At 46.3% G+C, this 17,652-nt stretch overlaps 1 protein-coding gene across 2 annotated transcripts in view; it reads right to left on the bottom strand.

The window, feature by feature from the left end:
• Positions 1-17,652, bottom strand: part of MAP4K4 (mitogen-activated protein kinase kinase kinase kinase 4) — a 165,515-nt gene that overhangs the window by 84,897 nt on the left and 62,966 nt on the right. For both annotated transcript variants that reach the window (XM_084271746.1, XM_084271747.1), the window contains exon 3: positions 2,284-2,340. In XM_084271746.1, the coding sequence (XP_084127872.1) occupies positions 2,284-2,340 (57 nt within the window). The remainder of the gene's footprint in view (positions 1-2,283; positions 2,341-17,652) is intronic.

The following is a 17,652-nucleotide window of genomic DNA, read 5'->3' as shown; positions in this document are numbered from 1 at the left end:
GCCATCTCTGGCAGCAAAGTCAATCTGAGCCACTGACCCTTCTCCCCCATGGCTATCAGCAGCTCTTTTCCAGTCTCATGCCACCTCCTTCATGGCGACGGCACAACTGTTTGTAATACCACACGCTGAACTAGATCAACGAACCAATCCAGGTTATAAATAACCAGGGGAAAGAGAGGAGTGAGGGTATTTTTAACCTGGAACCAGGGCTTGTTCGTTGATCCAGGTCACCATCTGGCCCCGGGGCAGTTGTGCCGGCACAAGTGTTGGGAGACAGGCGAGGAACCAGCGAGCAAGAGTGGCCAGGAATATCCTATCAGCCACATCTGCGCTTGGAAAATGTTAAGTGCAATGGTATCACCTGTGCCTGGTCTTAGCAACAGTGTCATCCACTGCTGGTATTAAAAAGTGGACCTGACTTCACACGACTTGGAAGAATTTACACCATGTTTTTAGCATCCACAGGCTCACTATTTTGAAGCAAAAACACGTGAGATACACTGGTAGGATCCACAACGCTTTTAAACTGCATGGGCTGAACATCTCCAAACTACTCCCTCTGACTGCCCTTCATATCCCTTAAAAAAAAGCATGAGCCTGTGAGATAAAAGATAGAAAGTGCCAATACCCAACTAGCTTTCCAAAACCAGCCAGAAATTACAGAAAGTTTCAAACCATCAGCCATCTCCCACAACATGAGCTGAGCCATACTGCAGGCTGTTTGCCTTTTGCTGTGCAACCTCTTCTTTTTACAACTGCTTGTGATTAATACACACTATTAGAAACAGAGGGAGTGCACAGTACAGTCGACCTTAGCGTTACAGAAGCCGCCGACGTCGGGCACAGGCCAGCGAGCTGCCCCGTGTAAAACCGCTGCACGAATGGAAAGGTTTGATGCGGAGAGAACGTTCACTGCACTGTCAGTGCACCTTCACTCTTCTCTGGTTTGTCTGCCTGGTTAGCTGCAGCCAGAGAGTGCTGCCTCCTCATGAAGGCAGCCTTTGGAAACTCACTTTTATCAGGCCATCTTACAAAGTAAGAATGTCTAGCTCTTGGCAGGCACAATGGCTTAAGTTAGAGAGCAGCAGTCACACTGCTCATTGATCACAAGGAGATGCAGAGATAGGGCTGAAGTCCTATCAGTTGACCCAACCCTGTCTTCCTGTTTCCTCCCCTCTCCTGCCTGTTTACCCATTACAACCCAGACACCCCCCAAGGAGTTTGTATCCAAGGCCATTTTCACTTGTTGGCACCTATACCCACACTAAAATGTAAAACATTTTGCAGCAACACCCCTGCAGGAATTTTGCTTAACATAACCAGCTTGTCAAAGACCCCTCTTCTCTGTACAATGTACATGGGCTAACAGGACTTTCCCACTAATATCTATATAAGGTTGAGGACTTCAGAAAAATATGACACTTTGTTTGAAGAGGCACAGCCCTGCTCAGAACTGTGACAGCAGTCAAGCACTGCACAGAGGAGGATCTCATTCCATTTTGAATCTGAAGTCATTGTGTTAATTTGCAGACGTAACCATAAAATACAAATGGAATCAAGAGGGAAAACCCCGTGCTTCTCCTGATCTGTTTTGAAGACTTAATTTAAACTGATTGCTTTTTGAACAGCATAAACTGTAAGACATCTAAAAACTCAAATATGGGCATATAGTTTTTATTTCTTTGGCTGGGCTAATTTCCCGGCTTTCCCATCTAAAACTCCACAGTAAATCCCCCCGGGTCAGTTACAACTACTACTTTACACTGCTGAATTCTGCCAGCAGTCTGCTCATCATTCTTGCAGATGTTTCTGCTTTCAGGCTTCTGGGAACGTTATTGGACCCATTTGCTTTGAATAAATGCATACCCTTTTTAGGCTGCAAATGTACCAGGGAAACTACTGTCCCCTACATCAAGCAGCCTCCTCACCTTCATTTTTGGGAAAAGCAAGAGGGTACATTTAATATAAAAAAGGAGAAGCAGGGTATCTGACTTTTTCCCCCTCTCCCTTTTAAGGAATCTCTGTTGAGGAAGCGGTACGTGTGCTCATACATCCTGGGACCAGCCAGAGCAATTTGTGGAGGCCAGGGGGCCATGCACACAAGCACACAGAAATCTTGTGAAGGGCAGATGGGCTCGGAGGGTCAGGTCCCGCAAACAGAAAGCAACCGATCGCGTGCGAGGACCGTGCCCTTCAACATGAATACGAGGTAAGCCAGATGCCATCTCTCATATTGTAAGTTTTACCCCTATTGCTAATAAAGCAGGATGCTCCTCTACTCACCTCCGTAACGTCCATGACTTTGATGGCTGCCAGCTGACCCGTTTTGACATGCCGACCCTGAAGAAGAGAGAGAACAATCAGCATCAGCGTCTCACCCATCCCTTCAGCATACACAGAGCAAAACATCTGCATGAGAGTTCCAGACACTGGGTTTTCCCCAATTGGGCTGGACCCTTCTGATATTTCATATGAAAAACAAATAGCCTAGATGGCTAAAAAAAACCCCAACGGTTTCTCTTTAAAATGTTCTTACACAAATCCTAGAACCCATTTCTTTTTTCTTTTCATTAAAAGGATGATTATCAAGATTAAGCACAGCAGATTACATTCACAGCTTCCCTTCTGTTTACTTTAGCAAAGCTTGTAGTCAGTACTGACAGTATATTAACATGCCAAAATAGCTGAACTCCACATATCGAGTATCGTTTCCAAGCACCAGTGCCTGGTACACCTGGGTGATATTTTACTGGGCAAATGTAAGCACATGGGGGTGGCAAAATGATGTTGCTCTTTGCTTTGGTATTCATCATCAAAAAAAAAACCAAACCCCAAGGTTTCTTCAAGTGATGCCCCAGACCTGCGATAGCTCTCTCGCCTTGCCTCATGACAGCCAGACAAGAACAAGACGTCTCCCTTCAGCTATGCCACCAGAAGGGTTCGGTTTCTCGGTACAGCTGGAGCAGAACTATTAGATCCCAGCTCCTGCAGCAGCGAGCTCGTACCCTTCCTTCCCCTGCCTCCCTCCAGCCTCCTGTCACATCTATTTCTCCCAGGAGCACCAGGCTCATTCTGGCACTCATCGGATCATATGATAAGCTGATTGAGATCACTAAAACGGCAGAAAGTTAACACAGAAAAAGCAAACTGCGGGGTGGGGCGGGGGATTGCAGATCAGGATATTAAACTCGTTTGCTCGGCAGCCAGAGCAGAGCCAGAGCTGGCAGGAGGCGGAGCGCGGGGCTGGGAGGCAGGCAGCGTGACAGGCCCCTCTAGCCGTGCTGGGCTGCAACTTGCCTCCACTGACTCCTGACAAAAACCTTATTTTCCCCCAAGTATATTTTTACAGGAGGTAGGGATGCATCCATGAGCTGCTCTGTATTTTTTTTCTGAATAGGCACTTAGAAATGGTCCTGGTATTAGTGTTTCCCAGCTCTCAACTTAACAGCCAGCGGTCTGCCCCAAGACTTTCAGTCAAAAAGTCTGGTCCCCCAATGCATTTCTCAAGCATCACTCCCAAACTCTCTCCTCGAAAGCAGTAAAGTTCTCCAGAACAGGTATGCTTGCTACATTCTTCATTCTTACCACAAATAATGATAAAAAACCCACAACAAAATGTTTCAATAAACTCACACTTCCTTTAACTTTCTCCTCACCAATTTCTACATTTCCTAGGCAGAAGCCTATATGCAGCATAGAATCACAGAATTATAGAATGTGTAAAGGTTGGCAGGGACCTTTAAAGGTCATCCAGTCAAGCCCCCCCATAGTAAGCAGGTACATCTTCACTAACTGGAGCAGGTTGCTCAGAGCTCCGTCAAGCCTGATTTTGAATGTATCCGGGGATGGGGCCTCCACTACCTCTCCAGGCAACTGGTTCCAGTGATCTGCCACCCTCATATTGAAGAATTTCTTCCTAATATCCAACCTAAATCTCAGCTTTTCTAGTTTAAAACCGCTACCCCTCATCCTAGTGCTACAGGCCCTCGTGAACAGTTCTTACTCAGCTTTCCTGTAGGACCCTTCAGGTACCGGAAGGCCACTGTAAGGTTCGCCCCAGAGCCTTCTCTTCTCCAAGCTGAACAAGCCCAACAACTGTCTCACCCGGAGTTCATAGGAGAGGTGCTCCAGCCCTTTGATCATTTTTGTGGCATCCACTATTGCTGATGGACACCAATAATGTGTATTTTTCCTGGAGTAACTTCATAATCTCTTTACTGGTTCTTTCGAGATTGGCACCCCAGAACTGAAGCACCCCAAGCCACCAGTCTCTTTGGAGAAATCTCGACCCCTTCACACTTACACCGTCCTCTATGGAGGCAAAGGCCAGGCACTGCTTGTACATTAGAAAGGATGAAACGCAGCAGAATTCACAGCCTCTGCTTTCTTTTACAACTCTTGCTGTTCTGTGCTCCTCCCCACCCCCTTATTAACCAATCCACATGCGTTCTGTAAATAAATTACTATGCTCAGCCTTCTGCTGGCTCTGTAAACTTTCTTTACTGCATGTGTTTCTTTTTACAGTTTGGTCTCAAGCTGGTTTGGATTTTGAAACAAAGATAGGGTCATAACATGTGTGAGGTGGCCAAGACTGACCTCACCCTGCCCTTACTACTTACTGAACCAAAGCCTTTCAGTACACCCTGGAGAGATGCATCCCCAGCATCCCACCCTGGACCTCTGCCTAATGACAAAAGCCTATGGTCTTCTCCTCAAGATTTACCATCCCCACCAAGGGGAGAGGGGAAAATGTTTTACACTGAGGTGGAAAAATGTCTCCTCTTAGTTCTGTCCCTATTTTCCACGGCTCTATGAAAGGAACTAGAAGACCCAAGGACGTGGAGAGGCACAGTTTGAGGTACAAAAAGAATATGCTAAAGATAAGAGAGGAACAAGGACATTTCAGAGGAAAAAAAAAAAGTCAAAACACTAAGTAGGACTGAGGAGGAATAAACTTTAAAAATAAAAAAGTAGTTAAATACAGTTCACCATTCATTCTGCAGCAAAGTAAAGCTGCAAAAATGGTGGCAGAACATACTCCAAGCAAAAAAAGTGGCACAGAGAAGAGTGAAGCAGCAAGACATCCACACGTTATGGAAAGTTTGCTCTATTTGCCTTTTTAAAATCTACAAACTACTGGTGGGCTGGCTATTTCCAGAGAGAAGCTTGAAATTTCCCAGGGCTCAGTTTCACAACTTTTCTCAAGATGCCATTCCTCCCTGCGAGACCGGCCCACTCGGGATGAGTAACGTGCACCAGTCCGACCGCCCTTCCCCTGCAGCTTTAGGGGATCCTGCCTGTGCCTCCGCCAGGCCCTGTCAAAATCTGGGGCTGTGACAGCTACAGCAGAGATTGCTCGTGTTTCACTCTGCTCTTTCTGCAGCGGGGATGGGAAAAGCTTCTCCATAACCCCCCTAAGGGACTGCAAAGCAAGGGAACTGCAGACTGTGGGAAGTGTGGGCTGCTCAGTATCCCAGGCCAAATTTAAACCCCGGTCATTTCAGAATATTGTTTAAAATTACTCCAAATACCCTTTTCAGAATGTATGGAGCATTCATGTTCTAAGCATCTGCAGCATATATGGGGGTGGGGAGAGCTACACAACACTGATTTATATGGAAGAAGTTAATGGACATTTTAAAGCCAGGTTCTTTTCACTACAACATTTTTAGAGGGAGGGGAAAAGCAAACACCACAAGCACAACATGTAAGCATGAGCAGAGTTTTTGTTTGTTTATTTATCTGCTTAACAGCTCTGCTCAAGAACAGACTTGTCAAACTATTAGCAGGCTGGTATAATTTTGCTTGCAACACGAAATGGCTAAGCATTCCTGTTTCGGAAGCTGATCTTCAGATTTCCATAGCCAGCCCTTGCTTTGGGGAAAAAACAAACCCTGCATTAAAAATTGCAAAGCTGTTGAATGCAACAAAGGAACTGCAGAAGTCATAGATAGGAGAAACCCTCTGAACTCAATCCCCTGGGATTAAAATTTATTCAAATCCAACTCCCAGGGCATTCCATAAATGTGGTAACCATTAAGGCCCCATCCAGACACCATTCTCAGCAATGCCACCAGCTAACGCTCCGGAGGGACAGCATTTTTCTTGCAGAAGGAGGCCCAGTTTTTATCATGTTCTGGAGCTGTGGCCCCTGGGGGTGTCCCAGGCTCCCACCTCCCCTGGTTCTTGTGGCTTTGTTTCTCACAGCAAACTGTCAGCAATTACGACGAGTATCCGAAAAACCCAGCAAGATTGCAAAATGCAACCCCTGCTAACTGAAAACAGCAGTTTCTTAGAGTATTGCCAGATACCAAAAGTATCAGAGACTGGGATCACAGGGTAACTGTCACCTGGCCAGGAAGTTAAGTACAGAAATGAACTATGCAGTGAAGATGACTTCTGATCAAGTGATGCTTGATACATCTCGTTACGCGTGCGATGACTGTCTCCAGAGCCAACGGTCTGAGGAGGGTGCAGAGGCTGCACTGAGTAGTAGCAGCAACAGGTAGGGGAGGCTACATCATCTCAGGAACAGGAGTTTGCTCTCAGGGATGGGAGCCACAACTGACAGCTGAGTCTGGCTCCCACCCCATGGAAAAGGGCCCACCATCCATTCCCTTCATTTAGTACATGTTAAAGTTTTAGTGACCAAAATTCCCAAACTGTTTCTTACGCACCCTCCCCTCTTTTCCCAAATCTCTTCATACTAAAGCACTTGTTTATCCTCCCAGGAAAGTAAAGCAAGGATATTTTTTAGACCACTACTGCACCATTCTATTTTTAAATGGCCTGTTGGGATGAGCAAGTCAATGGACTTGAGCCTGCTGACCCCAAATCTTGTCCTGTTTCTTTTCATGAGGATGACAGGGAGCTCATTTACATACTCAAGGCTTTAAAATCCAGCTCTTCTCATCAACATAGCAACACTGCAGCACTGAACTGGCTCTTAAACTGAATGCACTACTTAAGCATATTCCCAGTCATGTCTGATAGCAACATGCTGTTTATTTTGCATCTCAGTGGGCTTTCAGCATGCTGAAAAGCAGAGGGGACAAGGGGAATCCTTGGTAGACTGCCAAGATCTGCAGAACATCATAAATTTCAAGCCTACCCACACTCTCCAAGTCAGTTAATACACCTACTTCTTGCCTCTTTCTTCCCCTGCACATATTATTACGGTAATTTTTTTGTTTGGGAAAGGTTCAAAGGCAATTGGTGTTATGTGCTGGGTTTTATGGTGCCTTTTTTTCCCCCAAGATGCCTTAATATTATCAAAGAACTATGCAAATTAAATGTAAAAGAAGTCCTGTCAGCTCATTTACCTCCTTCCCTCCACTAATTATGCAAGATATGTATTCCACAGTAATGTAATTCTCCTACTAACACATTTTCCAGCTCGTGTATTAATGTGTCTTTTGGGGGATTGTTCCTGGAAGCTTGCTCCCCAGCTAAATGGCATGGAAGTCGAATATGGGGCAACACCACAAATTAAGGAAGGAAAGCAGCATGTGTGACTCATGACTTGCAAGCTTGGATTATCCTGTGCACTGTACACCATAAACTCTTTGGAAAACTTTTCCAACCTCCTCATATCCTATTGATGAGTTCTGGAAAGAAAAGCAACCAAGTTGGAAGGGGAAAAAAAAAGTCTACTAATTTACATTTCAGTTGCTACAACGTACTTAGGGCTAGATTTAAACATGCTATCAAGTGAAAGCTCATCAGATACCACCTCTTAGGAGCACAGCACAATGCCCCCATGCCAAAATTAACTTTTCAATTTGCTTCTCATTTTGTTGACGCTAAACTCCTGCAAGCCTGAGGCTACAGGCCATGGAGCAATACTCTGCTAGTAGGTTGCACACACTAGTGCAATAAATGATACCTTATTATTCCAAGGCATGTTTACCATCAGATCTTTTTGTCACTCGCCAACACAGAAAGTTGCAGGCCCATCAGCTTTGCACTGCACAAACTCAAGACTCTGCCAGATGTTTCTTCCCACTCCCCAGAAAGACAAGGTCTACCCTGTGAAAAGCACGGGAGGGATGTTTTGGAGGAAACTGAAGGTGCCTTCTGAGATACAATGGCACAAAATGAGAGCAACCTCCCCAGTTAAAAAACAAACAATACAATAGAAAATGTTAAGCCAAAAGTCTACCTAGATCCATTTGTAGCCAAAATAATGCTGTTCTTACTGATAGAGTGTTCTGAAAGCTAAATAATCAAAGGCTCCAGCAATGGAGATAAATTTGTAAAAAAAGGGATAATGTTTATCTGGCAAGGAAGCTCCTTCTAGAATAAAAAAAATCAGTAAACAACCTCAGCACAAAAGCCTGGCAAATCACTGCAGAAACTCACAAGAAGGATTGAAAAAAAAAAAAAGCTAACATCAGTGTTCTTTCTTCCTGTTAAGATGATTTCTAAACCCAAACTAACCAGAAGCTATTAAAGACTCCCACTGTTTAAGTCAAAGACAGGACAGGGTTCTGTGTTTTCCCTCTGTCTAACTCTTGACATCAAATGCCTGGAAAGCAAAACAGAAAACAACATACTCTCTATCCTGCTTTAGATATCCACAGGCTCACTAGCTGTCTGGTGAGGAAATAATAATGACAATTTACTCATCCATAATACCACATTCTATGGAGTATGAAAGACACACAGTTGTTATCAGTCCTGCGCTTCCAGGGACCGAGTGAAAAGATGCTACCCCCTAGTAAGCAAAAAGAGAGTCCTATGCACTGGGGTTTTTTTTACTTCAATTGCTAGTTTTGTGGTAGCTTTCCCATTGCAAAAGATGCTGGATATATGTTACCAGAGGCATTTCCTTCTCCCAAACAGCTCATTGCCTAAATAGGAAAAAGGAAAGAAAAGGAAGGGAGGGGGCAGGGGGTAAAGATGGTGGGAAAGTCGTGGCAGAAAGCCACAATCTAACTTTCCCAGGATCGCAACAGGTCAACGGCAGAGCTGAGAGTCAGGAGGCGTCTCTGCTGACTCCCAGAACCCTGCCCAGAGGTCCACCTCACCCTGCAGATCAGCAGGAGATGGTTTTGTCTTACAGGAGAGGCCAGGAGAACTGCAAGGGCAGACAGCTCCCTCGCCACTCCATCTGGAAAACCAGGCCAGTCTCCCGTAGGGACCTTTCACAGACTTGCCCAAGTGAGGCCTGATGAATATGCCCATTTCAGTCCACAGCCACCGAGGTATCTGCATGGGCAACAGATGGAAAAGCTCTGGCAAAAAGGAGGAGACGGTGCAGGGGAAGGGGTCTAGCAGCAGTGCAGTTTAAGACTATGGCTGGCCCTTCCTAACCCAACCACACCAATCCCAGTCCATCCATCTTAGAACCCCTAAGGCCACACATTTCCTGGCTCAAATGGCACAAAGCATTCCCTTACCAAATGGAGCTTACAGATTTCCCTTTTCCTTCTCACTCCAAATACCAAGCAGGAAAGGTCTGACAAACTGGCTGCGGGTGTTGCCAGCGGACCCAAGGCTGCAACACATTTTTCTGCAAGGCTTCTACTCCAGGCTACTGAGAAGTTTTCTTAAGATAGGCCTTGCTGAGAGCTGCCCCTCTGCCAGCCACCCTGGCCATCAGCTGGCTGCTGGCTCCTGCTTCGCTGCTCCATAGGTGCCCAATTGCCCCAGATTTTATACTTCTTCTGCAGGGACCCTTGAGCTCACTGGCTTGAGGTCCCAGCCTGGAAAATACCCTCTTCAAGAGCCATCCTTCAAGGCACCGACTGGCTGTGCCCAAATTTAGTGACCTTCCCTACACACACCACCACTGCTTTTCTCTAATGAGATAGTCCCCACCCTCAGCCCCCTTCAAAAATAGAACGGCCTCTAACCTTATTATTACTTGTACTTTTTTCTGGTTTTAAGCTTACTTAAGTAACTTAGTTTGGATACTACTGAAAGACACACACACACACAAAAAAGCCCCTAACTAAAACAAAAGAATGAAACCAGAGCAGAGGCATACCTCCCATGTGCACACAGTTGGCTCAGACTACATTTGGCTTCCTCTGGAAACATCAGCTAAAATCTGCTGTGTCCAGCTCTCATTCAAATCAGTTCTTCACCCTACCTTAACAACTTTACCAGTCACTAAATCCACCCCTACTAACACTGATTTTTCTCTTGGGACCCTCTGCAATGGTCTCTTTTATGCAGAACAATTTCTTTCTGGCAACTATAATTAAAAACAAGCCAGATGGAGAACATCAAGAGAAGAATTTAGACCAGAATGATAAAACATGTGCTTGCAGATACAAAATGACATGGGCTACAAATACAGCTGACTTCTCATTTTACACCTCAGCAACCACTTTCATCACCAAGCACCCTCCCTTGGATGCTGGCCACCGACTGAAGGAGAGGAGAGGAAGGTCTGGTGGCGTGGCCACAATGAGTCCCTGCAGCAGGGCTGGCATTGATCGGGTTGAAGGGGACCACCACAAGTCACCAGAGCAAGCCCTGTGCTCTCCAGGTGCCACCTCACCATCACAACCACCCAGTGCCACTTCAGAGACATGTCATGCACCACGTGCTGTTTCTACCTCAGACTGAGTGCAGCCCAAAAGGATTCACCGGGGTCTCTGCGCAGGCAGATTGAAGCTTCAACATAACAAAGGCAGCTCCTTAGCTGAGACTGTAGATGAAGGGCAGAGTCTCCAGATTGCTCCTCCAGAGTGACATGGAAATAAGCCTGGATGAAAAGAGCCTGAGGCCACTTCTCTTTGTTTGCTTTTTAAATGAATTCATATCGACATCTAACTCATCACCCCTGGACACACTAATGTGAGCTTTCTGGCGGAACAGAGCAATTTACACCTTGTGACCAAGGCCCTCTGCAAACCCAGGCAAGCCCGGGCCCATTTCACCCAGCTCACTGCTGAGAAGCTGCTGAGAAACCACCTCGGTGCTGGGCACACACCTCCTGCAAGAGGAGGAGAGATGTCCCTGACAAACACTGTCCCTTCAACACAGGGTTTGCTACAGCAGGCGTGGCAGACAAACATCCACCAGCCTTTTCAAAGCCTCTGTGTGTTTGGCCTTGTCACAGATCTCAAGATAAAAGCTCAAAATTTAAGCATTAGGTACACAGAAATGCCAGAAGGCTTACACAAAAGACCTACTTTTCGGGGGGGGTGAGGGGAGTGGGGGGGCGGAAGATCAAAACCAGAGCACAGTTAGCCCTTCACCCTCCCTGCTTTTGAAAGCAACCTGCACTTTCTTGGGGTACGCTGTCAGAGACCACACGCCACAAGAGAAGCAAAGCCAGGCCCAGGCAACGCTGCACTCAGACGGAGAACGTGACCAACATGCAGCTGCACACAGCTCTGTAACCAGTACCCACTGCGAAACAGAGGGGAAGGTGCCCCTTCACCAGGCAGCATCCAGCAGGCACCAACAGCACACAGCTGGCTACCCTGCTTCGGGGGCCTGGTTCCCTGAGGGACCATCCCACAGTGACCACCAGCCTCTCTCCCACTGAGTGCTGGGAGGGTTATTAAATAGAAGTCAACTTTTTATTTAATTTCAAGTCTTTCTTTAATTTCTTTAAATTCAGGTATGCTAAACAGATGGGATTTATTTTGGAAGCTAGAAAACCTCAATATAAATACAAAAGACTTGGTGGAGGGAAAGGGAAAAGGAAGAGAGCACTTGGCTCCACTGTTTTTATTTCCCTTTTTAGTGTGTTTACGGGTTTGTTGCTGCTGGTTCAGCGTGCTGGACAAGGAGGAGCCCAGCACACACACTGACAGGCTCACCTATCCCCAGAGAGAGGTGCCCACCTTTTGTCTACCTGCACCACACAATGGTAACAAACACCCGGTGTGGGGAGGATCTGAAGCTGTCACAGGACAGCTCGGCTTTAATGAGCAGCACGAGGAAGAAGAGCTGTTTTCATTTATACCATCCCTGTGGAACAAGACAGCAGAGCAGAGCAGGGGAGGAGTCAGCTGCATAATGAGTTTTATTTCAACGTGGTTAAAATAAAAGTTTTCACATCTGTGACCTTTAGAAACCTCCAGAACATCAGCAGTAGAGAAGAAAAGTTGATGAACCCTTAAATATATATAAAACATATACATATCATGAAATTCCAGTCCAACTGTCAATACTCCTCCAGTGCTACAGCACACAACAAAGAAGGGCTGGAAGAGCGTGCTTCAGGGCTTTCTGCTTTCCCTACCGAGGGCAGGCACCGTCGGGCATCCCTCTCCTTTAGTCATGAGGAACAGCAGCAGAGCAGCAGTGCCATCTCCTCGCTGCTGTGGGCTGGGGAGCCAGAATTGACCAGGCAGCAGCAGCTGAAACTACAATGCATCTTCTAGGGAGGTATTACCAAGGAAAAAGTATCTCACCAGCCAGTGTAGTAGCTGCACAGACAGTGACTGCGTCTTATACCGTGACCCTGTACGTAAGAGCTAATGAAGAAATATTTTCCCAACTTGTTTGCAAGATGCAAAACACACATTTAGCCTAAAGTTATATGTATTTTAATTAAACGAGGACTCACACCGGAGGACTCTTTTCCAGCATTTTTATCTTCTGGTACCCTGCCAAGTACATCTGTGCTTCTAAAGCAAAAAAAAAAAAAACCTACAAAAACCCCAAACCACCTTGTCCTTGAGAAACAGGCACATGGCCAGCGAATGAATGATCTGTAAACAGCTTTGTGTCCACACAAACTATTTTCAAATACTCAGGCAGTATTTTCAGACCTCAAACTATTTCTGCTTCGTCAGCACGGGAGCCTGACTCAGAAATCCAAGCCTGTACTAACAACCCTTTCTGTACCAGACCTGCACACGACAAAACCCCAGCCTCAGAGGGGGTTTAAATATTTGTTTATTTATTTACTTACTTAGCAAAAGAAGGGACAAAATGAACACCATTTCCTCTAGGTTGCTACCTGCGTAGTACTTAAGTTGCACTCCCGAAGCCTGTGGCCACCGTGTTTATGATGTGAAAGGGCCACAGGACAGCAGAGCCATTATGCAACACACCCGGCGCGCAGGTTAATCCAGGGAAAAGAACAGCATTCAGCAAGGAAACGGAGCCTGCGCGCTCCCCGATCGTTGCTTTTTACCGAGTACTCAAGAACACACCAAGGGCCTCACAAAAACTAGTCAAAACACGTTCACCACTCTTAAATAACACAGCACGGGCCTTCGCAGACCAAGTTGTGGCAAACAAAAAGGGAGAGAAATTCCTCGGGAGGACCTGTCAGGCAAGCCCAGGGTGCTGCTGCCATTGCAGCCAGTCCCCACCCGCCCTGCTCTGTGCTCAGGGTACTAAGAGAATGTAGGCTGAGCAAAAGCTATTTCGGTGCAAAAGGATTTGTGAGCTTTCAGTCCCCAATACACATGCCTCGTGTAAGTGTGGGTAGTATGCATTTCTAATAACAATTGCACTTGGGAGGGGGAAAAACCCAACTCTTTTCTCATGACAAAAGTAGCATTTCGCTCATGATCCTACACCAGCTATCCCTGCAGACCACAAGTCACCACTCTGGAGCACAACTCTTCATTAGAGGTAATACAAAAATTGTCAGTCAGAAAGGCCAAGCTTTTGGTTACGGATCATTCAGCAAATTGATACAAATAGGCCAACTTAGTCTTGCCCCAGACTGCAAAAGAGGAGTGAGGGCCAAAATATACCTGCAGAGGACAGCTACCATGTTTTGTAATTGCTTATAGCCAAGTAGGTTATCCCAGCATCACCATCCATCCAGCATCTCTAATGCCTCACTGCTTCCCATGCAGCGAAAGGGAAGGAAGAAGGGGACAGCAGGTGCCTCAAACCCCAAGAGTCCATCAGCACAAGGCACCATGCACACACCAGGCTGCAAGGCCATCCCTCTGAACCCCACGAGTATCCTGGCAGCCATGTTCATGTCAGGGAGACATGCACTGGGGACGCTTTTCCAGCCTGGACAGGGTCTGTCCAGCCTGTCTCACCGAGGGCAGATACACAACATCAAGGAAGCAGGGAATGGTCCAGAACTCTGGACGACTACAGTAGGTTGACAACCTCCTGGCTCATTAGCTCATCTCCACTAAATAGAGGTATGGAACCTGGAGCCTGTGAATAGTTCAGACTGAAGTCCCAGCCCCTGGCAAACCAATAAAACTGCTCCAGCAATCCTTCATCCCCAACTCAGGAGCACCCTACACGCCCAAAGTTTCCATCCTTAGCTAGGTGTTTTCCAAAGTTGTAAAAGATTCCACGTATCTGCCCATGTTCTGTTGTCTCCAAGAGCAGACACAGCTGACAGAGGTGCACCCAGCCACATCTGGTTCTCAGCACAGCTAGAGCCAGCACACTGCCTCCTGTCACACGGGTCTCTGCAAAATAAGCTGTCACCTCAGCCACCGCAGCTCGGCAACAGACCCAGGTGGGAAACAACCCAGAAACCTCCAGTAAGAAGGAGCGGTTTCACAAGTGAAATGAAAACACTGCTTAATCCTACTCAGAATTTCCACTCAACAATTTGTAATCCTACAAACACAGATATACATAAGGCTGCAGCCAAATTTCGTCTCTTAACATTCCTTTCTGCCACTTCCAACCCTACTAGAAGGAGTGGAGAGGGAGACAAAACAGAAGTAGAAGCCTTCCAGTTGTTTTAAGGTATTTGCTCAGTCAGACTTTCCTAGGATGAGTGCAAACCTACCTACAGAGGAAAGTCTGAGCAACGCTGCCTCAAACGCTACCTACCCTTAACACAAATCACCACTTGGATCTGGCAAACAGTCGCACTAAACACAATCAGGTCCTCTGACCAAACACTACAGCCATGACCTAAATACATTATGTGGTATGGCGGTGCAGAACAACAGTTCCTAGAATTAAGCAATCTACCAATTAAGTGTCATGCACTGAAAACAAAATTAAATCAGCTGTGATGCTGCCCTACTACTTCTACTCCCTTCTCCCCACATTGGGGAAAGAAAACAAAATCCTTTCCACCAGCCTGAATGCTGTATCACCAGCAGGACTGGATTTCCAAGATGCTGGGGAGGGGTCTATGTATGCCAGCTGGGCTTGTCCCAAATTACAGCACTCTGAGGAGAGATAAACCAAAGTAATTATATTTTTTAAATTGTAATAAAACTGGATTTCCAAAAGTTCCAATGCTTTTAAACTTTGCCTTTTAAATTTACAGGCACTTGCCTAATTACTGAGAGAGCATTACAGTTTATTACAAGCCCGTGTCTGCACTGCAAACATCAATACAGCAAGCTGGAATCGATTGCTCAATTATACAATGCACAGCCATTGCAACTGCTGTCAAAGGAGAATTCATTGCAAGTCCAAGGGCTTGTCTTTCAAAACACAAGCAAGAGCAATGCCCAACACTTAAAGCAATTTCACTGAGGCAATGGATCACCAGGCAGGAGAAGCACATGAGGACACGATTCCGTGCGACGCGCTGCCGATGATGGGTTGTGACACGTGGTGGAGACGCACAGAGGCGGGTTTGTGCCAAGCGTGGGGCTGCCCCATCAGACACACAGCTCAATCAGGGGCTGACTGGGGCATGATGCCCTGAACCTGTGCACCAGCCACAGCTTTGCCATTCTGCATCACCTACCCTGGGTGATAAGACCCTGATGGAAGTCAGAAGCCCATCCCACTCACCAGTCCAGTATGTGAGGGTGTTTTGCCACCCAGGGAAGCCACCCAAATCCAGAGACTACAGGGCATCAAGGGAAGGAGGGCTGGGGGCAGCAGCCATGGTGCAGCCCTGTGTGACCCCTGGCAGCCCCAGCAGAGTTGTGTGAGGTGCTGCTCCACTGTCACTGAAGGTGAAAAACACACACAGATGTGCACACAACACACAGACATACCTGTACACCCCAAAACACGTTTTCCACCAGCACTCACCTCTGCCTGACTCTGTCTATGGCAGGAATGCAAACTCCTTCAACCATTTCTTTCCAAGAGAAAGCTGGTGACTTTCTGATCCTCCCAAGGGCCCCACAGGGGCACACACTGCAGCTACACACAACCTGAGAGAGGGCAATTGAGTCCCCATAGGCACACAAGTCTGTCCCAGAGGACTTACTCTACCTGGATCAGGACCTGTGAGGATGTTTTAGTCATAAACAAGTAAGAATAGGGTTCTCGTGCTACTCTTACTCCTTGTCCAGCTACAGCGCATCTCAAACAGAGATGCCTGTAAAGAAAATAAACAAAGCCAGGCTTAAAGCCCCCAATGGATTTCCATCTGAAACATCAAGAAAAGCCCAAAAGCTTAATTTGATACTACGCTGGGCTGGAGTTCAAATAAACATGAGAATTCAAAGCTGGAAGCATTGAAAGATGCCCAGTGCTGAAAACAGAAGAGAAGGAGCTCGTATGTCTATGGGTGGAAAGCTACAAGGGCTTCCTTTAGATCTTCGACACCAACTCTTACGTGTAACCAAGAAAGAAGCAAGGTTAACAGGATCAGAGGTAAAATCAACCAAGATCTGAAGAATTAAAACAGTAACATCCAAGTTTCCGCAGGGAACACAGAACAAGGGTTCCTCAATATGTAACCAAACGGCTGGGGCAGAGAAAACAAGCAAACACAAGTTCCTGGCAAATGCCAGCACACCATTTTAGGAAAATTAGCAAGTGCTTAATTTTATTTTATTTTGATGACTCTGCTTTTTATTTTCAATTTTTACTAATGCTTCAGTAGCTTACAAGCCATCATCTGTAGGCATTCAAAAAGGATAATGCACAGCTTCCATTTAGTCTGCTCATTAGTTTAAGAATTTCAGGAGACACTATTCCGAGGGGGAAAAAAAAATATAAACCCAACATTTCTCCATGATGTGAATAAGCCTGTAGCTAAGAGAGATTTAATCTACTTAATAGTACTGTTTGCCACTTGCATTTATAGTTAGCGCTGAAACCAGTGGGTGAAATTCAACAAGAAGCAGCAAGTGAGGAAAAAGCAAATGGTCTAGTTAAGTGCTACAAAAAATCTTCAAGATCCATCCTTAGCTTCAGTAAAAGCAACTGCAAATGATCAGGAAAACCTGGTAGTGTGAATTCTGAGGAGACCATTCCAGCTTCCCAGTCTTCGTTTCAGTGTTCACCGCAGGCAGAAGTTCATTTGTTTTCCTTTTATGACTCCCATGAATGTGTCACACGCTCAGCGATAAGTACGCACTTACTACTGACAAGTTTTAGCTCTGCCTTGAGATAGAAATCATTCAAAGCACAGGCAAGTCTGTGCCAATATGTTCCAAGCAAACAGACTCACAGATACACGATATGCTTAAATCAAGTCTGATTTCTGCAAGGAAATTCACTTAAAAAGCAGACCTTCGGGCTATAGCTTCTGCAGGCTGCCCTATGGAAGGGTCCCAAGAGAGCACAGGTCAGAAACACAGTGGAGAGGACAGATGAGCTCCAGTAAGGAGCCGGGATGGAGGTGTGCATGTCCCGCGTGGCACGGGTGCCCTGGGGAACCACGCCATGCTTTGGCAGAGCCCTGGGACTTAGGAGATCCTGACTGCAAACAGACCAGACACAGTATTTTTACTGGTGGATGGGTCAGCTGGCAAGGGAGCTGAAGAGATGGCATGTAGGTGCAAGTACAACCTTATCTTTCATCTCTTCCTCCACCTCAGA

This window comes from Gallinula chloropus, assembly GCF_964237585.1.
Source record: "Gallinula chloropus genome assembly, chromosome: 1".
NCBI classification, from domain to species: Eukaryota; Metazoa; Chordata; class Aves; order Gruiformes; family Rallidae; genus Gallinula; species Gallinula chloropus.
This window is presented reverse-complemented; position numbering and strand designations above follow the sequence as displayed.